Source organism: Epinephelus lanceolatus, chromosome 4, assembly GCF_041903045.1.
Source record: "Epinephelus lanceolatus isolate andai-2023 chromosome 4, ASM4190304v1, whole genome shotgun sequence".
NCBI classification, from domain to species: Eukaryota; Metazoa; Chordata; class Actinopteri; order Perciformes; family Serranidae; genus Epinephelus; species Epinephelus lanceolatus.
The window spans coordinates 24,629,398-24,653,530 of NC_135737.1; the positions used below are offsets into that span (position 1 = coordinate 24,629,398).

At 40.1% G+C, this 24,133-nt stretch overlaps 3 protein-coding genes across 4 annotated transcripts; 1 reads left to right on the top strand and 2 right to left on the bottom strand.

The window, feature by feature from the left end:
• Nucleotides 1–1,411: 1,411 nt before the first annotated feature.
• LOC117259307 (high affinity immunoglobulin gamma Fc receptor I-like) lies at nt 1,412–5,350 on the bottom strand. The gene is made up of 6 exons (XM_033630571.2): nt 5,271–5,350; nt 5,128–5,163; nt 4,025–4,315; nt 3,466–3,738; nt 2,281–2,556; nt 1,412–2,140 (listed from the first exon to the last, which is right to left on the bottom strand). The coding sequence occupies exons 1-6, from the start codon at nt 5,293–5,295 to the stop codon at nt 1,719–1,721; spliced, it is 1,323 nt and encodes a 440-aa protein (XP_033486462.1). The 5' UTR covers nt 5,296–5,350; the 3' UTR covers nt 1,412–1,718.
• A 2,303-nt stretch (nt 5,351–7,653) lies between these two features.
• On the bottom strand, nt 7,654–15,096 carry rabgef1l (RAB guanine nucleotide exchange factor (GEF) 1, like). Of its 2 annotated transcripts, none has more exons than XM_033630937.2 (9): nt 14,959–15,096; nt 14,096–14,289; nt 13,785–13,957; nt 13,016–13,191; nt 12,258–12,339; nt 12,015–12,147; nt 11,789–11,880; nt 11,417–11,673; nt 7,654–10,534 (listed from the first exon to the last, which is right to left on the bottom strand). In XM_033630937.2, exons 2-9 carry the CDS (start codon nt 14,266–14,268, stop codon nt 10,109–10,111), a joined length of 1,512 nt encoding a protein of 503 aa, XP_033486828.1. In that variant the 5' UTR covers nt 14,269–14,289; nt 14,959–15,096; the 3' UTR covers nt 7,654–10,108. The 2 variants fall into 2 exon arrangements, with proteins under 2 accessions (XP_033486828.1, XP_033486827.1); XM_033630936.2 differs by having other exon boundaries at nt 14,096–14,292.
• A 3,249-nt stretch (nt 15,097–18,345) lies between these two features.
• LOC117259555 (caspase recruitment domain-containing protein 18-like) lies at nt 18,346–23,379 on the top strand. The gene is made up of 3 exons (XM_033630939.2): nt 18,346–18,586; nt 20,661–20,938; nt 23,052–23,379. Exons 1-2 carry the CDS (start codon nt 18,580–18,582, stop codon nt 20,936–20,938), a joined length of 285 nt encoding a protein of 94 aa, XP_033486830.2. The 5' UTR covers nt 18,346–18,579; the 3' UTR covers nt 23,052–23,379.
• The last annotated feature ends 754 nt before the right edge of the window (nt 23,380–24,133 follow it).

The window sequence follows — 24,133 nt, forward strand, 5'->3', positions numbered from 1 at the left end:
TTGCTACCCAGGTAATCAAAGGTCCATGTGTAGGATTTATGGGGACATATTGGCTGAAATGGAATATAAATATGTCTTCTTGAGTGTATAATCACCTGAAAATAAGAATTGTTCAGTTTTTGTTACCTTAGAATGAGCGGTTTATATTCACATTGGGAGTGGGTCCTCATCCACTGAGCTTATCATGTTGCACCACCATGTTTCTACAGTAGCCCAGAATGGACAAACCAAACACTGGCTCTAGTTAAAGCCACTCATGTTTTTGGATTTGTGATGGCCACCGTAGTGAGCAGCCCCTATACAATGAGAGAGTCAGAAAAACACTTTTTTTAAAATGTAAAACTGCTTCATTCAGTGTTTTTACCAGTTTAAATCACTAGATCTATTTGTTTTAAAGAGGAAGACACCTCTGCGGATAATTCAGCTCCCAGTAAAAACCTCCTGGATCAGAATTAAGGTGAGCCACATTAAGTTACCAGACAAAAACGGTGAGCATATAACTTTTAACAAGAAATTTTTAACATGAAACTGTATTCAGTGTTTATCTGGTCCGTTTGTTTTGGAGAGGAAAAGACCTCTGCAGGTAATGCAGCTCCGAGTAAAAACCTCCTGAACACTGAGCACTGAGGGAATTCTAAATAGGAGAAGTTCCACCTGGTTACAATCTGCAATCGTCACCACTAGATGGCACTAAATACCCCTACATCTCACATACAGGTGCTTAAAAAAATCACACTATGAAAAGATTAACAAAATGACAAAGGTAAATGAGAGCAAAAGTACCAAACACCAATGATCAGTGTATGATAAAATTATAAAATTTCTAATTTATCCTGCATCAGTGTACATATATAAAATTGTTGTGAAGCTTGTGCATGCAATTGAGGAACAAGCAAGAAAGCAGTAGTTGTTTTTTTTTTTTTTTTTTTTTTTTTTTTAATTTTATTCAAACTGTGTTTTCCACCAATGCACCCATCACACATTTGGGTGTGCAGAGGCTTTTTCTGTTTTTAAGGACCCCTGTTATCCTCTACAAGCCCTGCACAGTGTTCCTAAACAATATACTTTGCCTAAAATGTTTTTGCCCTCAGTTAAACAGCGTGACTCCATGTCTCCCTCACCTCATCTGTCTCACAGAAGTTCTTAACAACCTTATTGTTTGCTCTTCCTGTCTTTCACTCTGTCCTCTACTCCTGTTTATGTACACTCTCACTGATGACCCAGGCAATCAATATATGTAATTGCATAAAAATGAGACATAAAAATGTATGTGTTAATATCACTGTGCCTGTATTATTCTTCTTACTGTAAATCCACTGTCCATGTTATTACACCAATATGTAAGCAGTACTGCTGTATCATAGGGCTGTAAAAAGGGTTCACTGAAAATAAAATCCAGTAGTACACACTGTAGGATTTATGAAATGCTTTATTTGCTTTAACCAATATAGCATTTGTTATTATTTCCAACACTACTGATCCAGTTAGTCTTGTACATGAGATCATGAAGCTGACAGCTGCTAACATGTAAATTAATATTACAAAATGAATCATTTAAAAAGTGTGCAGTGGCAGCTCAGTGGCCCTGTATGTATGATTTATATCAGATAGTTAAAGATGTAGCAATAGTGCGTTATTACTCTGATTTAGCATCATTAATTCTGCACTGGTCTGTAATGTGTGACAGCTTGTCACCAAGGGACAGTGTCTGGAGAGTCCTAAGGCATGCCACCTGAGCCCTCGGGCCAGCCACCTGAGCCCTCGGGCCAGTCACCTGATTCCTCAGGCCAGTCACCTGATTCCGCGTCCCAGTCCTCTGTTTCATTGGGCCAGTCACCATCTCCAGACATTTCCCCAGACTCTTTGTACATGTTGACAGGAGTGGCAGTTTGGTTGAGAGGCTGGACTGTAGGTGGAGTGCTTGGCGCTGGCTGTGAAGGCTTCTCTGAGGGATCTGAGGATTGGGTGCTTACTTTAGTAGACTGAATAAAAATAGAAGTTGCTGTTGATTGGGGAGGGGAGGGCCGGGCTGCTGTTGGCTCAGACGCAGGAGGCAGGGGGAGGTCTGGGGGTGAGTTTTGGGCAGCTAAAGGCAATAGGTCTCTTGGCTGAAGAGTTGGAGGCCTCATCATCTGTGGTCCTATTGGGTCAGAGACAAGTTGACCTCAGAAGTTTCGCAACTGCTGTGCAATTATTCACAGTTTTGACAGTTCAAGAAGAAGATTAGGGTTTTCACTTTTAGTCGAGGACAAACAACAGGTTACATTTACTTCAAAGTACCTGTCACTTGTGCAAAGTTCTGGGGTGTACTCCACCTGGTGACACCCAACTGAGGCACCTTGACCTTGCAGCTGTACTGGCCTGGATCCTGTTTAACCAGATCATGGTTCTCAGAGGTTGCTATTCCCAGTCGGCTCTTATTCTTGTAGAAATAGTAGTGTATTGGAGGAGCAGGAGCATGGGCGTTGTATTGGACGTGGCAGATGAGCTTCATCTTATTTACTGGAACCTGGTTATTGTCGGCAACAATCTCCAAAATTGGCTGCGACACGACCTCTGATAGAGCCACAGAAGACAAAATATTATTGACAAAACTTTACTGATATATTTGAATAGTTTAAAATAATTTCAGGAATGTCTTCCCTGTTGTATTTAGGTGGAAATTAGGCTGAGAACAACTATGGTAAATTCTATTTATAGGAATAGTTTGATGTATTGTGAAAGGCTTTTTCACTCTCGTTCTTGCTGGGAGTTAGATGACATGATTAATACAACTCTCATATTTGTACACAAAATATGAAGCGAGCAGCTGGTTAGCTTAGCTTAGCATAAGGACTGGAAACAGGGGGAAAAGGCTCTACCAAGTGACCCAATCACGTACGCTCGGTCAAGAAATAGTCAAAGTCTCTATAATAAAGATGGACGACATGACAGCTCCCAAGAAGTGAAGCCAAAACATCTCACTCTCCCCCTGGTGGCTGGGTGCAGTATAGGTCATAAACCCCAACCTCTCCATGTTAGCAGATGGGATATGGGCCAAACTAAAAGGTCCAAGTAAACGTCAAATTGATTTTTTCCAAAGATGGTTTCTGCCATTTTAGGTAGTTTTTATCACGTTGATGTATGTCCAAGTGTTTGTCTGGTAAGTTTGATTTTAATTAGCTGTGCGATGCCATAAAAAGGGGGTTTGACGTCACGATTGACAACTGTGCATCAGTCAAAGTGCTCCCGATCGATGGAGCTGCTTCTGATTGGTTGGGTGGGTGGGTAGTTATTTATTTATACAGAGCCAGCTGTTTTCCTCTTACACTAAGCTTGAAACTTAAACTGGCTTTAGATACTGAATGCAGAGGTAAGAGTGGCATTGATCTAACTCTCAGCAAAAAGTGCATTTCACTATATGTGGATCATTTCAACATGTGCAGTCACAACCAAACACAAAAGTAACCCAGTATATAGACTCACCTACGACCTGCAGTGGAGTGTCAACTGAAATTACAGAGCGTGTACGTCTCTCTGTGTCCCAGGAAGCCCTACAAGAATACATTCCTTGGTCCTCGATGGTCAGGTTGGTCAGGTTGAAATATGGGTTGATGCCATTTTGTCTCATAACTTCAAAGCCATCTTTGTACAGAATCACCTCATGAATTTGGGGTGTGCCTCGAACACGGCATGTGGCCGTTAATGTGTCTCCCTCTAAGCTGGGTTGAGGTGAGACATGCAGGATGGCATACCCTCCTGAACAAAGATAACAAAGAATTAAGTTACATCAAGATAACATCTTGTGGTCTTATATTGATACATACTCACAGTAATAAAACAGGCCAATGACGTTTGAGATGAGCAAAACAAACACACAAGGGGCACCACGCAATACTTAAGACATTCAGGGCAGCAAGTGTTTCGCAGTTCCCAATTTTCAGTGTTAACAGGAGTAGCAAAAGAAGCAAAAAAGGGAGGAGGCCCTGACATGTGAATCAGTTAGATTTCTAATTAAATGGCACTATAATAAACAAAATCTTACCATCAACGTTAACCTCAAAAGGCAGACTTTGGAGGGTGTGTATGTCTCCCACCACTGTGTCCCTCACTCCTTGGCAGTAATATTTCCCACTCTCTTGAATCTTGGCTCTCCACAGAACGAAGTGCTCTCCGTGCTGTGGGAGCTGCTCAGATCCCCTGAACCACAGGTATTTCCAGGAAGACCTGTGGCCATTGGGAATGCTGCATTTCAGTCGGACACTCTCTCCAGAGAAGATCCTTGAATCCCCTGACACCATCTCCACCACAGCTCTGAAGGAGGTCACAGAGTGAACTATGGAGACAAACACATTTGGGTTTGTTAGAGAGGAATACTCCAAAAGAATCTAAATCATTTGTATACCTGCACTGTATGTTTTAATTATGAATATTAATGTTCAACTTATGTACTTAAAGCACCAGTGTGTAGGATTTAGGGGGATCTATTGGCAGAAATGGAATATAATATTTATAACTTATTTATTATGTTTTCACAAGTGTCTGAAAACTGTTGTGTGTTCATTAATTTAGAATGAGCCCGTCTTATCTACATAGGGAGCAGGAGCATTTCCAAGGAGTCTCCCATTCCTCAAGGGAATTTCTCTATCCCTTTAAGATTCTCATACTGCATTTTGCTGTTGTTTATGATGTGTGGTGTTTAACTGGGGAGACGCAGAATTGGAGAGTTGACGATTTCTGCACGTGTTGTGTAACTGTTCACGAAAGCCTCACATATAAAAACACCTGTGTGACAGCTGATGTAAAACAAAGGGTCGGTTCAGGCTCTACACAGCTTAATATAGTCAATTAAGATCAGTTAAAAATGCCTTGATCAGCCTTGATACAGATCATTGAGATCAGGTCAGGACATCCCAAGTTTCTACAGTAGCCACAGTGGCCTCACATTACCTGAGGCCACCGCAGGTTCTCTAGTCTATATATTTGGAAACAAAGAGGTGAAGGAAGGGGTATTCAGTTTGTTGCAATCAGCAACCTCACTGCAAGATGCCACTAATTCATACAAACTGGTCCTTTAAAATCACATAATGCCCATGTTCAGTGGAAATGTAAGGTTAACATCTAATTGGAAGAATATGTGGTACATACCCTCGGGTACTACAAGCTGTGGTAGTGATGAAAGAACTGAAAAAAAAGATAATCGAGCATTAGACAAATTAAGGTTGATAAAAAATTCTTTAAAGACAATGTTAAGTGAGTGAGATATTACGAATGAGCTGAAGGAAACTCACCAAGGAGGAAAATGACCTTGTCCATTGTGATGGTCTCTGTTTGTGAGAAACAGAGACTGAGGGAGATTCTTTTATTCCAAATTGGGGAGGGAAGTGAAAATGATGTTCTCTTTTCTTAACACATCACACAGGATATCCCCTTTTTCAAAAATAACCCTTTAATTTCTGACATAAGTTTATTTTTCCTCTTGAATTGCAAGCATACTTTTGTGGAAACAGACGGGGATTTCTTTGTTCAAACACAACAGAGTTCACAAGAACGAATGGGTATTATGATGGGTATTTACATAATTCACATACTAAGCATGATACACATACAGAAAAAAATTAGAATATCATGAAAAAGTTCTGTTGTTCAGTTATTTCAGAAAGTGAAAACTGTATATAATCTGGACTCACACAGTCCTGAGAAGAGCTCTACTCAGCTAATTAACTATGTCAGTCTGGGTCAGTACACACAACCACATCATGTGGAAGACTGCTGACCCAACAGTAGTCCAGAAGACTCATTGACACCCTCCACAAGGATCGTAACCCACAGAAGGTCATTGCTGAAAGGGCTGGCTGTTTGCAATGGTCTCGGTGGTCTAAAGTTCTCTTTCCAGATGAAAGTAAACTTTACATTTAATTTGGAAATCGAGGTACCAGAGTCTGGAGGAAGAGCGGAGAGGCAAAGAATCCAAGTGTCTAGAGGTCCAGTGATGGTTTGGGGTGCCATGTCATCTGCTGGTGTTGGCCGCTTTGTTGTTTTCAAGTCCAAAGTCAACACAGCCGTCTACCAGGAGATTTTAGAGTCCCTCATGCTTCCGTTTGCCGACAAGCTTTACGGATGTGCTGATTTCTTTTCCAGCAGGACACCTGCCCACATCGCCAAAACTACCAGTAACTGGTGTGCTGACCATGTGGTGTTACTGTGCTTGATCGGCCAGCCAACTGGCCTGACCTGAATTCCACAGACAATCTATGGGGTATTTTCAAGAGGAAGATGAGAGACACCAGACTCAACAACACAGAAGAGCTGAAGGCCACTATCAAAGCAACCTGAACTTCCATAACACCTCAGCAGTGCCACAGACTGACGGCCTCCATATCACATCACGTTACTGCAGTGATTCGTGCAACAGGAGCCCAGACCAAGTCCTGAGTGCAAATGAAGATAATTTTCAGATTTTTTGATTTTCATAAGCTGTAATCATTAAATTTAAACAAACAATGGCTTGAAATGTTTCACATTATGTGTAATGGATCTAGAATATATACAAGTTTTACTTTTTTAACTGAATTAAGGGGAAAAAAGAACTTTTCCATGATACTCAAATTTTCTGAGATGCACTTGTGTCTTTAAATACATTCTTGTTAAACATTGTTAAATATTGTGCTTTTTTTTTTTATAGTTTTAAATACTTTGTATTTGCATTTTTATGAAAACGTGACGTAACGAATGACAATTTCTCCCTGGGGATCGATCAAGTATTTCTGATTTCAGTAGCAATCATCTTTTGTTATATTGCAGTTAATGTAAATAATGTGTACTGAGTTTTTTACTTTATATTATTTAGGTTACTCCTTCATTTCTACCTAATGCCCTCGTCTGATGTACATCTCATCCTGGAAAGTTAAGTAAAAAACTAAGGGAAGTGAAAGTAACACACCCTTATTTTTCTGATTCTGAATTTCAGTCAAAATGTGGCTACGCCCATTGACAGATATATGGGAAGGAATAATGAAACAAATCACAATACATAGTGTTAAAAAAGGACACAATAAATGCTGATCTATCATTCTCTGATGAAGTGGAGAGAATTTTTTGGCACTGAGTAATCATCTCTGGAAATTCTACTAGTTTGGTCTTTTTTAATGTATCTGTTGTATTTTCCATATTAATACTAAAAGTTACATTATTTTGCCTGCTGGAGAAAATGATCTTTTCTTACTTTGACAGCTAGAGGAACATGTCACTTTGGAAGATACTCACATGATTTAGTCAGACTAACTCCAACTAGGTTCTGTAATGAATTTGTTTTTAAATACATTCTTACTTTGTTTTATTCATTTTAAATAGTTCTTCATGTGTTTCCTACCTCTTCAGATAGTTTTTGTGCTGCTGTAATGTTAGAATTCCCCCATCTGGGAATTAAAGCCCAAACATTTACTCTTGACTATACAGCAAATACTGAAATTACTTTGTAAATTCACACACTGGGAAAGGGAGAAAAGGTTCATGAATCCCAGTAATGCTATATTTTGTTAAACTTATACAATCACTATCCTTTTCATTTCTCCACTCTGATCCAGAACCGTACGGAAAGTTAAAATCTCAGTGTGTCAGCTCTTTATTTAATCCTGTCTTGCAAAATTATGAGTCATGTGAAACTACACGATGAACAGGAACTGCACATGCATTTTCAATTTTTATTAACCATCATCACACACCCACAGAGGCAAATAAACCAATACTGCCCCAATAAGTTACATTTAAATAAAAGACAGTATTGAGTTACTTTCTCCCATATGTGATACAATAACAAACCTATAAGGTTACAAAGATGATGTTTTAAACTTCATTAAAATACCTGATAAATGGCTTCTGCATACAGTGCAATATGAAGCGGTTCAAGCTATTGTTTAAGTTTGCATTAAAAGTCTGTTCTCAAACTAAAATTGGACAGCAGCTGCACACTGACTATACGTGCTGCAAATAAGAATTAAAAAAAAAAAAAGATACAAGTCTAGCAACAGAAGGAAATCTTAGCTCATGAGCAAAACAAAACTCTCCCAGACATGACTGCCAAATACAGACACACTTTAACAACACTGCTTTCACCAATTATCATTTATCCTTTCGAATGAATAAAGCCATTACTTCCTTCATTAAATTCACTTCTCAATCAAGAATTTTTAAAATCAAACAGAAGAAAAGTGCTTCAAAATAAATTAAACTGGTTATGCTATGATTCTTCAGCACTAGTAGAATAACCGACCATAGGAGTGTTTTTTTATGACTTGTTTACAGCAAACAGCATCATCTTTGACTTCTTCTTACCTATTTAATCCAACAGTTCTGACAGGGCGAACCCCCCCCCCCCCCCCCCCCAAAAAAAAAAAAAAATCACCTAAAACCTTTTATGGGACATGCTTACAACACCCTCTTGTGAAATAAATGAAAATTTTACTATTGAATCATTAGAATTCATGTAACGTCTTCAAGCAATGTTCTTTAACAAGAGTACTACTGTAAATATTACAGGATTAATGTCTCCTATTGCATCCAAAAGAATTGATACCTGCCACTCTATAGAAAAATAAAATCACTTCTGTACACCCAGCTTACGACTGGAGTTGAGAGGTCTGGCATGAAAACATGACTACGATATCCACACACACGCAGCTGGAGGACTCTATGATTCACCGACATTAATGGAACATGTCCATGCAACACACGCTCGCACTCTCACCCGCATGCACAACTGTCACACACACGCACGTCTCGTTCTCTCCGGATATTTCTCTGCAGAAACACACAATAAACACAGCACGAATCACGAGCATGAGCTGGAGGGTTGTCTCAGTGAGGGGAAGTTAGGTTTCGCATCATTCAGATTTCACCATTTCCTCTGCCAAAAACATATTTGACTGAAAAATTCCTGTAAAGTTGTTGGAGGTTACTTGGGCAGTGTGGCTCTGTGTGTCCACTTGAGCCTCCACTTGTCAGTTTACACCTGGAGACATCTAAGGCTGGGTATCAGCACTCAACCTCTTTAAGGTATCAACTGAAATAACCCAGTACCAAGTAGTATTGAAACGTCTCCAGTCACGATACCTGCATTTCACCCTTTTTGTACCCAGATCTAGAGAAAAAGACTCTTTCACTGCGAGAGTTCTTCAATTTAATTCGACGTGAGATTGGCCCACTACCACAGCAGCTACAAGGGATTCAGTCTGTGGTGTGGTGAAGTCAAGCTCAGTGTAGTTCAGTGTGCCGAGATGCCATTAAAACATTTTAAACAGGTACTGAATGAAGCAGGGAAAAAAGGTATCAAATGAAGTACTCTATTTGTCACTTTGAGCGTGCTGGTATTGGTACTGGTATATTTTTTTTTTAAATGATACCCAACCTTAGAGACATCACAACACAAAAACAAAAACATCTGGTTTTGTCTGAAAAGCTGTGAATGACAGAAACATGTTTCAAATTCACATCCAAACCATTTATCCCGTCTGCTCAAATGTAACTGCAATAACAACAATGAAGACGCACTGAGGTACTGAAGATGTCATTGTGGGTGTGTTCGGGAAGAGCTTGGAGTGGAGTCAGTCTGCTTCTTTGCATTTAAAGGAGCAGAAGTTGAGGTGGTTTGGGGATTCTCATCAGGATGTCTCCTGGACGCCACTCCGTGGAAGGTTTCCCTGCACGTCTCGCTTTGAGGAAGCAGAATGTAATAGACCAGTGTGTGCTTGAAGCAGGGCGTTACCACAGGTACTGCACCAAATCCTTTGCAACCAGGACAAAGCTTGGAGGCTCGGAGTGTATTTGGCATCCAGGAAATTCTGGGAAATACTTATTTGCTTTTAGTTACCTTCGGGCAGAGCTAGACTACCTGTTTCGCCTTTCTTCTACGCTAAGTGGTTATATCTCCTCATCTAACTCTCTGTTACTGTTCAGTGTAGTTGCAGGGCCTCTTGGACTTGGATGGATGGAATGGAGATGAATGGGATCCATATCAGATAGCTGCTGTATGTGCATACAGACAGCAACATTTAACAGCAGGGAAAAAGGGGAGGGTGGAGTAAAGCATCTAGAGGATTTTTTTTTTTTTTTTTGAGTCGATCTCTTCACATCAACCAGCAAACACTTGTGGCTGCAGTGGTGGAGGCAGGTGCTCATTCTCAACGTTATCAGAGTCTATTGCTGATGCAGAAGTTGTCCCACTAGCTGAGGGTGCAGGAGGGTTTTGTGTCTCTGGTGGAAAGCTCTCCAGGACGCTCTGCACCTTCTGCTCCACCTCGTCTGTCCAGTCGATGAGGTCGCTCTCCAGCTGGCGAGCCTTCTCCATGACCCGCTCCTGCCTTTCCCCGAGCCCTGTTAGCAGATCCAACCGTTTGTGGACCTGACTGAGAGCCGCGCTGCCTGGAGAACAGGAGGAAGCTTCGCTGGATGGTGGCCAGTGGGGGGATGCCTGACCAGACATGTAGAGCTCAAACTCCTCAGAGCTTAAATTCAGAGACTGGCCATCCAGCTTCTCAATGAAGGCCACCGCACAGCACTGGGGAGAGGAGATGTGGAGAGTCATTGAAAGAAAATCTCACCTATGGATGCCATCAATCTGTGGCATCCCAACAACTTGCCCTAGCAGGATGTCCCATGTCCACTCAGATTGAAAACTTTTTAGAGCTTTTAATGCCAACTGAACTGGTGACCATGACCAAAATAAAAGCAGTTGTTAACCACTCGAAGACAGACTACACAAGGAGAAAAGCAGCACACAAAGCTGTAATATATTTAAGACTTAAATGAATTTAAATGTAAAACCCTAGAGCGGCAACCTGGAATATGGTGCTGCCAGTGGAACAGTATACATCAAGACCACTTTTAGTCTTACGTGTTTTAGGGATGTTAATACTTTCCCACTGATTTTGACATTCAGTGAATTCCAGAAGGTAATTTTTGACAAACGGTTGATGTAGTAGTCAGCATTAACTTCTTTTTCTCAATCTGTCTTTTCCCACTTTGCTACCAGAGTGAACAACAGCACAGTGAAGCAAGAGGTTTTTCAAAATAAAGCCATGTTACACGTCTTATAGCGGCATTGCATCATGATTTATTGAGACTGCTGTCTGACTTGTAACTCAGCTGCTTCTAACATAAATCTCTAGGTGAGCTGGACTGATACAAAAATCTGACATCTGGTTTTTGTTATTTACACTCATTTTTGAGTTTGTGTTGCTGCATTGAATTATGCACAGGGGTGTTTCTGTCACCCCAGCCTATCCGCATTGACAAAAATGTAATGGACAAAATAATAGAAACACCTGTCTGTATAATACCACACAATTTGGCAGCACTTTTACAAAAAATTCAGAAACATGGAGACTAGCTGACATACTCAACAAACTACATAAATGCAAGCATGTACTCATTTCCTCACCAGATTAGTGAAGTAGTAACCATCCTCTCCAGTCATCAGTCTGCTGGGGTTGCTGTAGCGGGTGATATACTGGATGTTCGACTGCAGTCTCGGAGGGTTCGCTTTCAGCACGATGTAGATGAGTGTGGGAAGGAAGTCATCTGCAGATGCCGCCTCTTTCTTGCTGATTTTGATGGCGTTGAAGATGTGCTTGCTGCAACGAGTGATGCACGCCAGCTTCTCCTTGGGCACACACTTTGAATCCATTTCAATCACATCTGAAATGATGCAGAGATGGTAGAGGGTGACAAACGAATTCTGGATCTATACAGCTAATAAAACACGGTGATGTCCAACCATGGCCTTCTCAAAAATAAGCCTAACGAGACTTACCTGTGATGGCTTTGACTACACTGTCCGACACCTCAGCAATCTCCTCATCTACGGGAACACACAGCATCTCAATGGTGACCCAATGCAAGGCTCTGTAACAGAAAACAGTAACGATTTAGGTTCTTGTCTCTGCAATTGCGTTTCCTTGTGCTCAGAGGGAACGCAGAGAAATCAGTGATTAGTCATGTAGCAAATTTAAGCATTACTACAACTTTTGTTTGCTGACCTGATTCTCTTCTGAATGGCCAGATCTTTCTTCTCATCGTCTGTGGTCTCAGGACAGAACACTTCTTTGTAGAGACGAGTCATCATGTACTTCTCTACTTCATCCATAACACTCTCTACGTGATCTGATGAACCTAAACACATAAAAGCACTAACATCAAAGATATACAAAGCAACAGCATTACACGCTGTATAATGTTAGTGACATTCACTGTTTAGAGTCTTCTTGAGAGTTAAGCAGTGCCTTTAAACTGGGTGTGGAGACGGTCTGAGAGGTTCTGGTAGAAGTCCTGCACACACTCTGACAGCTCATCAGCACCCATGTCCTGAGCAAAGAATGGAAATGAACAATTCAGATCAGACTGAATTGAATTTCAGTTTCAAAACAAGCTAGAGGGTACAGATATTAAAATCAAGCCCAAATATAAAAGAGTGATATGTTGTGCAAAATTTTGATATTGATATTTTGAAATGTTTAACAAACTGACTTTCTACAAACATCTGTAATGACTGAAGGGGCATATTTCCCCATTATGTATTTAAAAACACCTGTTTTCACTTTGTGACTTTTAGCATCTCACAGGGAAACATGCAAGGTTTCACGAGATGCAGAGGAATTGTTTAAGGAATTTTACAATGTCATGCAAAAAATAATACAATCAGCATTTGAGTTGAAGCAATTTAAGCTCCATTTATTCAGCGGCTGCAACGTTAATTTGGAGAAGTGTTAAGTTATAAATCAGGAACAGTGGTAATGGGACAGTATCAAAGATACAAACTGGTGGACAGTGGTGCATCGCAATAACCTGAAAATCAGGACTGCTAACACTGCTGTATGACTTTGAGTGAAAACACAATCTTATACTAAAAATAAATGTAAGTATCTTGTTCACAGGTTGTTCACATTTACAAACTATTCATTCATAGGAATTAAATATTTCTGTCAAGCTATTTCCACCCACAAACACACAAAACACTGATGAGTAATCCACTTTAGCTCACCCGCTTATAGACCATGCTCTCAGTGAAGGCCCTGCACTGTTTGAAGATCTCCCTGCCTGATTTCAGAGGCTTGAGGAAATCAATGAACTCTCGCGTTGCATGGTCACTGTCCACAGAGGAATGCCGGCTTGTAGAGGAGCTCGGGCTTGGGCTGGAGTGAGCATCGAAATGAGCATCTGGGGGGAAGCCATTTAATGTTAGTTTAACCAAAGCTGCAAAAACAAAAACAGAGGCTTTCTAGAAGCCCTACGTGCTGCGGGTAATATCTTATTTTCACCAGACAGTGTGTGTAGGTTATCAAGCTATGAATTCTAAGGAAGGGTTGACCACAAAACCACAAACAGATTATTGAGCTAAAATTTTGGTGACCTCAGCCTGGTTTTGTTTCTTAAATGTTTTTCCAGTAAAACACGTACTCAGAACCAGTTCCGCAAAACTGCAGGCAGTATTTTTTTGGCATTTCTGCTTTGTTTTCAAGGAGAGAGAGAAAGACAAGAAAGGCATAGGGCAGACAGGGGATGACATACAGCAAAGGGGCTGGGCCAGACACAAACCCAAGCTGCTGCCGTAAGGACTCAGCCTCAATGGCACTCACTCAACCTTGAGAGCTACCAGGGCGCCCCCAAGCAGAAGAAAGTTTAATCAAAACAAGCCTTCACTTAGAATAATGAAAAATGAATATAAATATATATTGTTTAACTTAAGAACAGCAATGAAAACTTAAAAAAAGAAAGGTTTAATAAATGACAGTACATGCAACAGTATGTACCTTTTTTCGGTGGTGTTTTTGTGGAAGGAGTAAAAAACTTTGTGACTGTGTTGACTTTGCTGGACTTCTCTTTAGTTTTTCTTTCCTCAAACCGGCTGAAGGGTGTGATGGTATGTTGCGATTGGGCTTTCTGATGTCTGCTTGCATAAGCTTCCTCTTCCTCTCTCTGCAGCCTGGGGTGGAGAAGACAGTACAACTGTAATCGTTGGAGGTTGGACACATGGACACGAGAACGAGCCAACAAAATGAAGAGGTAAAGGAGAGAAAGAGACAGTATTTGTATTTTGGGACTACACAGGGCACAGGCAAACCTTTCAGCAAGTGCCCAGTCTTCTTGGATCTGCCTTTGCTTTTCTCGTTGATTTTCCTCCCGCCAGCACTTTGAGCACAGGCCCTGCCAGCCAGTGTTGCCATAAAAACCACATCCTTTTTTGCAAAGCAGCTCTGATTGGTCCAGATGGATCCCACGCCGCTGGCTCATCATCCTTCACCAAAGTTAGACAGACTGCTGGGGGCACCAGAAGACAGGAAACTTCAACAACCAAAACAGTGAGTACAACCAACAATGGTGCTTTGTTTTATGATCAAACAGACAGGCCTCGCTGCACATTAATCCATTCAAGACTGCAGAACAACTATGTACAGCAGTGACTCTTCCGTCAGCTGAGCTTATATCCAAATCTCACCACAGGTCGTTTAACAGACCCAGCCAATTAGTCTTAACACTACAGTTGTTTATCGTAACAAATTCCACAGTGTTTAAGTTAATCAAGGCCCTGACGACTCTAACTGCGTGTCTTTCTCCGGGTCAATACATCTGATGAATGTCTTCAGCTCTGACCTATCTACTTGTTAGCATTCGCTAATAGCTAAGTTAGCAGCTTTTCTCTCAGGACTGAACAGAGCAAAACTCTAACACAATATCCTCACAAAACAGCCATGTCTCATACAGATATATCACTCTGGAAGGTGACTATTTGTGGTTACAAATAACCGGAATGCTCACACGCCAAAAGTTTAACGTCACTCAAAAACGCTAAATCAACACGCTAAACCACAGTTAGCTGCCAGTGTTTGCCTAAGCTAATTACAGAGCTAACCTAGCTAGCTAAGCTAACAAGCCAAATTAACGTTATGCTAGCGAAGACGCTGCGTGAATTTTGTGTCAACATACAGTCTCATTCGCAGTGTCAAAAAGCTATCGGGTAACGTTATCGTCTCTGCAGCTCCAGTCTACTGTTGGTGGATGTTTACATTAGCCCAGCGGCTAGCTTCGTCCCACAGCCATTTTGTCTGTCAGTTAGTTGTTTCTTCTTCGCTGATTTTTTTTTTTAGTACGCAACAAATCAGGTTATACGGATCATCGTCCTCTAGCGTTGCCATATTGCAATAGCCCATATTTTATTCCTCTTAGATTGTCAAGAAATAGCATTAACTCTCTGATAATAAAATTAATTACCCTGCTTCAATAAAAAGACAAGTCTGTATGCAACTCTATAACATAATATAATAAAAACAACCATTTGAAAAGCACTATTTTAGATCCCCAATTTTGGTTAATTGACCCTTGAAATGTGTTTTGCTGGTTTGTCCAACAAGATTGCTTGATGGCAGGCTGTAATGCTCATTGTAAAGAAAAACAAACTGTGAGATATATAAAAGATGAGGTACAAAGTTTGATATGTCCTTTAAAACCCAGATTTTTTTTAAGAAGGCCTAGGTGTAATGAAGTTCCAATGCTTCTACCTTTTTGCTGTACTAATATTGGATGTCACATAATCAATATTGAGGAATTCAGTCAAAAAATATCATTTGAAATTATTTTGCCAACATTTCTCATTGTTGACTCCTTCCCATGATAAGTCATCTCGAGTGGCCACAACTTGAATCATGCAATAGACCTTTTTCACAGCTTATCATAAAAGAAAAGCACATTGTATTAGTCCTTGTAAGTCATGACTGCAAGACGAGCATGCACAGGACCACAACCCTGAAACTGAAGCGGCTAAATGGAACTTAGCATTATTAATTTTGTTATGTACACCTGTGCTTTTTCTAAAGTCTGTGATAAATCTTTATCCTAAAATCCCTCCCGGATGACCTTCATATTGTGAGAAAGATCTACCTATAGGCAACATAGACAGCTGCTATAGGTGAATTTAAAAGGTCAGATATACACTCACAGCCCACTTTATTAGGTACACCTTGTTAGTCCCGGGTTGGACCCCCTTTTACCTTCAGAACTGCCTTAATTCTTGGTGGCATAGATTCAACAGGGTGCTAGAAACATTCCTCAGAGATCTTGATCCATATTGACATGATAGCATCACACAGTTGCTGCAGATTTGTTGGCAGCACATCCATGATGAGATTCTCCCGTCCCACCACATCCCAAAGGTGCTCTATTGGATTGAGATCTGGTGACTGTGGAGGCCATTGGAGTACAGTGAACTCATTGTCATGTTCAAGAAACCAGTTTGAGATGATTTGAGCTTTGTGACATGGTGCGTTATCCTGCTGGAAGTAGCCATCAGAAGATGGGTACACTGTGGTCATAAAGGGATGGACACGGTCAGCAACAATACTCAGGTAGGCTGTGGAGTTTAAACCATGCTCAGTTGGTACTAAGGGGCCCAAAGTGTGCCAAGAAAACATCTCCCACACCATTACACCACCACCAGCAGCCTGAACCATTGATACAAGGCAGGATGGATCTATGCTTTTAGGATTTTAATGCCAAATTCTGACCCTACCATCTGAATGTTGCAGCAGGAATCCAGACTCATCAGACCAGGCAACGTTTTTCCAATCTTCTATTGTCCAGTTTTGGTGAGCCTGTGTGAACTGTAGCCTCAGTTTCCTGTTGTTAGCTGACAGGAGTGGCACCTGTTGTGGTCTTCTGCTGCTGTAGCCCATCTGCTTCAAGGTTGGACGTGCTGTTGGTTCAGAGATGGTCTTCTGCAGACCTTGGTTGTAACCAGTGGTTATTTGAGTTACTGAGCACGTTTACATGCACACAATAATCAGATAACTGGGAATAATCAGGTAATGGTAATAATCCAATTTGACGTGTTTACGTGCACTTCAATAATCTGATAATCAGAAAAACCTGGTTTACATGATTCAGTCCTTCAGTTGGATTTCTCCCCAAGTACATGACATAAAACTCAAACTTCCTGTTACAGTAGGTACTCATATCTTTGAAAAACCTCAAAAAGTACGCAAGTCATATATTTGGAAAATAAAACACTCATCATGCTGACAGCTTATATTCTTACAGTACTGTTTGTTTTTATCATTAACAAATACATGTGAGAGCATTCTAATGTGTAGTTTATCAATGTGGAGCCAATTTTACATACTTTGGGTAGATTCGGAGTAAAAGTACTGCAAAGTGCAATATACAAGTGTATTGTATATAAACTTGTCACACAAAGTGCATAACATATAAGTAAGATAAAATAAAAGTGACAATTTAAACACTGAGAATATAAAAATATATTATTTTATGTAAAATCTTTATCTGAAAGGAAACAAAAGCTGTCAGATTAACGTAGTGGAGTAGAAAGTACAATATTTCCCTCTAAAATGTAGTGGAGTAGGAGTATAAAATAGCAAAACCCGAAAGAAACCAGATTAAAGGGTATACATGCACCAAATAATCTGACTACTGGGGAAAAAGCTAGGCGTGTTTATCTGATTTCTCATAATCAGATAATGGCTTTTATCTGATAAAGCCTATTGGATTATGCTGTTTACATGACCACTTGAATAGTCAGGTAACTCCAGAAATCAGATAATGATTGATTTATTAGTGTGCATGTAAACGCGCTCACTGTTGCCTTTCTATCACCTTGAACCAGTCTGGCCATTCTCCTCTGACCTCTGGCATCACCAAGGCATTTTCACCCAGAGAACTGCTGCTCACTGGTATTTTCTCTTTTTCGGACCATCCTCTGTAAACCCTAGAGATGGTTGTGGGTGAAAATCCCAGTAGATCAGCAATTTTTTAAATACTCAGACCAGCCCATCTGGCACCAACAAACATGCCATGTTCAAAGTCACTTAAATCACCTTTCTTCTCCATTCTGATGCTTGGTTTGAACTTCAGCAGGTCGTCTTGACCTACATGCCTAAATGCTTTGAGTCGCTGCCACGTGATTGGCTGATCAGCTATTTGTATCAACGAGCAATTGTAGGGCCTACCTAATGTGTGTACCTAATAAAGTGGCCAGTGAGTGTAAGGTAAATGATGGAGTGGAGAGCATCAGAGTAAGGGAGAATTAAAGGACAAAGCCATCCAGGGTGTTGTGCAAAACAAGAAGAGGATGGAAATTGCAAATTCCCTTACTGTTTGTATTTATTCTATAATTATATTATATATGATTTATTATATAAATGTATTATAGTCTGCTACTGCTGCATTAACACGTAAAGATTATTTTAATGTTGCTGGTCGAGGTGGAGCCTTTTTTCACCTACTTAATTGCATGATCTAATCTGTAAGAATAAACAAAGTTTCCCAGTTTAAGGAAGACATGAGCCATCAGATTATGACTCCGCCTCTCCTCTGGCGAACATCTGCGTGCAGATGTTTCCGTGTTGTTTGTCTGCAACAATAATTCAAAATGTTGCATCATTTTCCATTTTGATAACTAGTAACATTATGCAGGATATTTGGCGCGAAAATCTCCACGCAAAGTTTACGCAGTAGCTCGTCACTCAGGGTTCAGTTTTTAATGTAACCTCGCTGGACTATATTCTTTACGATCCTGTGACACGAAGTGTGTGAGAGATGGCTGGTAAGAGGAAATACACTTTGCAAACAACTTTACAGTTAAAGCTGCATAAGTCAAGTTGAACATTTTGCGGTAATTAAATCGTACTGGCGCGCAGAAAGTAATAGCTTACAGAGGCTGTAAAGACTTTTCTTTGACAGTGTTTGCAGCAGCCTGCTGAGGATTATACACAGCTTCATGCGGTGCGTAAAACAATCCAGTTCAAAGTCAAGTTGAACTGTGAGGCTTCCTGGGCGTATCCATACTGCAGTTGCAAGATAAACGAACTAAATTTCTTATTAAGACGTTTGAGACTTTAAAATAACTCTCCAATCAATCAGTCAGCACAGAAAGCCTGTTATTAACGCATGAGTCTTATATGACATTCAGTTGAATAGAGTTGATTCTGAAGGGAAACTTTCGCTTTCTCTTACATGCTCTTTGACCATGAGGCTGCAGTCTCTGTTGTTTTTTATGTAACCACAAGAAGTGACAGTTTGCCACCTGCTCTTCAACAATCTACACAGATTAGAGACTGAATATTAAATCCCAAGAGATTAGAAAAGGAAAGAATTAGGTTTAATAGAATTTGTAATGAATACATTTATGTTCTCTGACTGCAACAAACAGTACATTAAAAACAGATATTCATACCTTGGTTAGACAAGTTTGGTTTCATATCTGGGGAAACCAGCAATCTAAATAAATACACACTTTGACCTTGTAGAGACCAGCATTCACTGCACTGGTGGAAAGTGACAATAGGGGAGAGCAAATGTTATTAAAATGGTTTGAGATGAATAATGTTTTTGTTTTACACTAACATTTATATAGCACAACACAAAGTGCTTCACACAATAAAAATACCCCCCCCCCCAAAAAAAACCCCAACAACAAAAACCAAATAACTAATGAAACAGAAGAATATGCCAGCTAAAAAAAACAGATTGATAAAAATGAATAAATAAATACACAATAATCATAAATACAAGATTAAAAACTTAAACTTAAAATGGTATTTTTGTGGAGGCTTTATTGTCTTCACAGTCTTCTTATCTGTGAAATTAAAATAAAAGCTTCGTTTCCACTGAGGGAAATGGATTTCTGCTCACAAAAACAGTCAGAAGGTTGATGTTGCCGGCACATGTTACATTTTCTGGGAGGTCAGGCAGCGGCGTAGGCTGTACATCAAGCAGAGCACACGCCGTAGGTACGGCCTCGATTCGATACAGAAGTGTAAATCCTGCATAAGGAGAAATATGGACCCTGTGGCTGGACCAGTTGGGAACCACTGGATTAAACAACAGTGTAATAAGTTTTACAGTTAGCTCCACCTTTACTAGATGCAACATTAAATGATATGTGCATACTGGTACATATATATTAATTTTTTGTATACAGTGTCTTTAGTGGGGGTGGGAGAAAAAAAATCGATACAGCAAAGAATTGCAATATTATGTGCTGTAATATTGGATCGATACCTGGGCACCAAGTAGCTATTGATTCTTTATTCAATAAGTTATTAACATTGCAATTACAAATAAACTTTTGGTAGCTCACTTGAAAATCAATTGCTGTTGCAGCCCAATAGATTCAATTTGCTGCAATAAAAAAAAGACTGAAGTGGGATGAGCAGATGTTTTGACGTTGTTTGACGCTGTCTGAGTGCCTTATTTAATATAGCGTGCGCTCATGGGCTGCAGGCAGGTCAGCCCTAGCTTCGTACTGGAGAAATGTCAAATATTGAACGTCCTATCACTCATTTAGACAAAAGTAGATCAGAAAATAGGGCCCAGGTTGAAAAAAACATTAGTTCCCCTTTAATTTGATATTCATCATAAGATCTTTAAAATATTTAAAGAAGTCAGTATTGAAGTTGTGCATTTTTTTGCTTCATGATTCCTGTGGATAAGGAAGCTTCCTGCAGCGAATTAGTGAGAGTGCCTTCTCTTGAATATTATTTTGTCCACCCCATTTATGTCAGTGAAGGTACGCTAAACAGCATTTACTCCTAATTTCTCATTCAGTGTTTGTACCTCTGCTGAAATCAAAACTTCTGAGTTGTGTGATTTCTTTTGCTCCATATTTCCTCTTCCAGATGAGCTCGCCAGGGTGAGAAGAAGGTTTGTGGACAAAGTGTCCAGAGCACTGATTAAGCAGCTCCTGGACAACCTTTTAGACGATGGCATCTTGAATGATGGCGAGAAAGACTCAATAGACGAGGAGAACAGCGCCACGGCAGACAAGGCACGCTGTCTCATTGACACAGTGAAGAAGAAAGGAGACGAAGCCAGCAGGAAGCTGATTGCTCACCTGAAGAGCAGAGATGCGACACTGTACTCTGAGCTGGGCCTGTCCTCGGATCAACCTGTTTAGGTGAGCTGGCATTATGCAGTGGAGCTGGTCAGCATTTCTGAGCTTTGAAACCCAGTCGCCAGAATAAATTTTGGCATTAAACATTTCTGTAAACCATGGTTATGTTACATATTTCCATTATTATGTAGCGGATACATTGAATATTTTAACTTTTCAACAACATTGTGGTTAATGTGCGGTTAGGTTTAAGAACAAAAAACACTTGGTAATGGTTAGAAAAATAAATCACGTTTTTGCTTATACCCAGTTTTGGTAACACAATCCTGCTTCTAGGAAACAACCACTTTTTGTAGCACTATCCCGGCATGAAACACAGAGACGGGTCACTGAATAACAACCATGTTCAGTGGCTAAAAAGCTGATGAAAGATGCAACGATTTATTGCTTTAAAACAGCCGGTTTTGTTGTTTGTTGGTCTGTAACAGTGATCTACAGCTTGGCAGACATCTTGCCTATAGGTGACAAGCCATCCACCATCCCCTCCACCTCCCCATGACAAGCTAGCTCATATTCAAGTGCCACTTCAGAAACATTAATATATGTATGAAACGTACAAATTTAACGTATCCGTTGTTTGCAGAACTGACACTTGACACTCAAGTTCAAATGAAAACGTAAAATGTGCCTGAGGTGGAGAGAACTTTATCCTATTTTTGTCTAAAGAATAAGTCTGGCATTATTCAATATATCCCTTTATGAATACCATGAAATGACAAAATCAGATAACACAGTAGTCTGTCTCTCAACACTTTTTGTTTCCACTGAGGATGTGTTTGACTGGATATAGTTAAATAAATCATCTTATGCAGATGATTTGGTAATCTTCTGCCCGTACAGTGCCGGCCTACAACAACTATGGTGCAGATTCTGATATCAAATATAACGCCAATAAGAGCAACATTATGACTGTTAGAAGTAAAGAAGACAGAAAATTAGTATTTCCTGAATTCTTCTTATCTGGTGTTGCTCTTAAAGTGTGTAATGAGATTAAATATGTCAGCCATTATATTGTCAATGATTTATCTGATGACAAAGATATCCACAGACAGTGTTGCAAGTTGTACGCCCAAGCTAATATGCTTGCTCGTAAATTTGGCACATGTTCAGTTTATGTAAAGATAGCTCTTTTTGGAGCATTTTGTACCCCGCTGTATACTGCCCCCTTGTGGCACTCCTATAGGAACAGCAACATGCAAAGACTAAAGGTGTTTTCACATGTAGTCTTGTTTAAACAAACCAAACTCATTCCTCTGAAAGTGGACCAACAGAAAAGGGACTCAGTCCTTTTTGTGTTCACATTGTCAGTTCATTTGAAAGAACACTCAGTTCTCTTTCTGGTAAACTTCAGCTCTGATGGGGCCTCAGTCCTCTTCCTGTTCACACTCTATATAATATATATATTGACATAGTTATGTTTTTACTTTGACGTGGCCCTGCAGTGAGGTTATGAAGCCACTCGCTTTCAGATGAACTTAAAATTGGAGGAAAACCTCAGTGTTTCTGTGCTGTAGACTGTTGTTGTTTGATGTATTCTACATGCCACATCTGAAGACGTGCAGTATCTTCTGTGGACCAAACTACTCCTCGTCCTGCATGCTTGCAAGCATTACAGGCCGACGTGGTTTCGTCTGTTTTATCAAGTATCCCAGTGCAAAAGCATGTAATCTAGAGGGCTAAATACAGTGGCAAAGAGCAAAGCGAACCTGGTGCATTTTGTGTTCACAAGGCACAGGTTAAGTGAACCGTTGACTTGAAGTGAACCAAACTCAGACCACCTTGGGTTTGTGTCAGAGGGGTCTGAGTTCTCTTGGAGTGTTCACACATGCGCAAAAAGTCCGTTTAGAGGGCTGATAAGGACCTAGTGTGGAAAAATGTCACCCGGTGCAACAGTGTGGCTCATTGATGTGTGTTTGTACGACAATAGAGGAACAAGATATATCAAGCTTTGGCTACCCAGGCAATACCTGTTGGTAGGATCAGTTCACTTGTTTCGGTCTTTTCACAGGACTTGTTGACTATAAGACAAACAGACATACAGTATCACTAGCACAAAGAAATATGTCATTTTGAACAGCACCCTGAATGCAGTGATGTTGTGTTTTGCTGTTTGCAGCCGCAGTGTCTCAAGAGAAGCGGAACTGGTCATCCACACTAATCCCTACTGCTGATGCACCGTGCACAGAGGAAATGAGGAATGGAGATACTCGTCATTCATTATCATGCAATTTATAAAGACGTTGTTTCTGTATAATATAAAAAAAAATACAGTTTTACTTCAGAAGATTTCTATTAAGACTCTTCTCAATGCACGACATGCAGTCATGAACTTATAATCACTTGATGTCTTAATATCTATGGTAATATTAATGCCCTTTATATACTTATTTTTAGTAAATATATGATAAAATGTGTGACTCATTATAAAATGATATTTAACTGTGTGTGTGTGTTTTTTTTGTAATTGACCGAATTGTCACGTGACTAACGGATTATGGGACATCTGGTGAATTTTACGTCATGATTATTTCATTAATAAAAATGTTTTTGCAGCTTCTGAGATTATTAATGTATCCTGTACTGGGAGAAATTATATCTGCTGATTGTAATACTTGCAGGGAAACTTATGGGTTGTAGATGCTACACGTACTGGTAAAAAATAAACCATAAAATCCTTCATAAACTGCAGCAGGACATGTTGTCTACATGCTGAAATGCCCCTGTGGTCTTGGTTTATGTTGGACAAACTAAAGGAGCTTTTAAGATTTGGATTTTTCTGAATACAATACTGCAATATGCACATAAACATGGATGTTTCACCTGGCCTGATCTGGCAACAGTTTCTTTGGTTGTGTTGAGTTCAGACAAAAAACTGCAGGTTACAGTTGCAGAATCATCATCATATTTATTCATACACACCAAACATAGGTTGAATAAATGTCCATTTCTTTAACATTTATCCAAACCGAACACAGAGCTTTCAGCACATTGCACACTGTCCCGCGCCAAAGTGGTCAAAAACCTTTTGCCCTTCCTGGGTGAAACACCTGATGGCAACAATTTTGTTCCTGTAAGGAGTTAAAGATGTTGTGGCCCTGCGCCTACCTGAGGAATCAAAAAGCTTTCATTTGGGTGCGTCGACTCGGTACTGAGAAAACAAGTGAGGGGAACCACAAAGGAGTAACCCGCACACCAAAG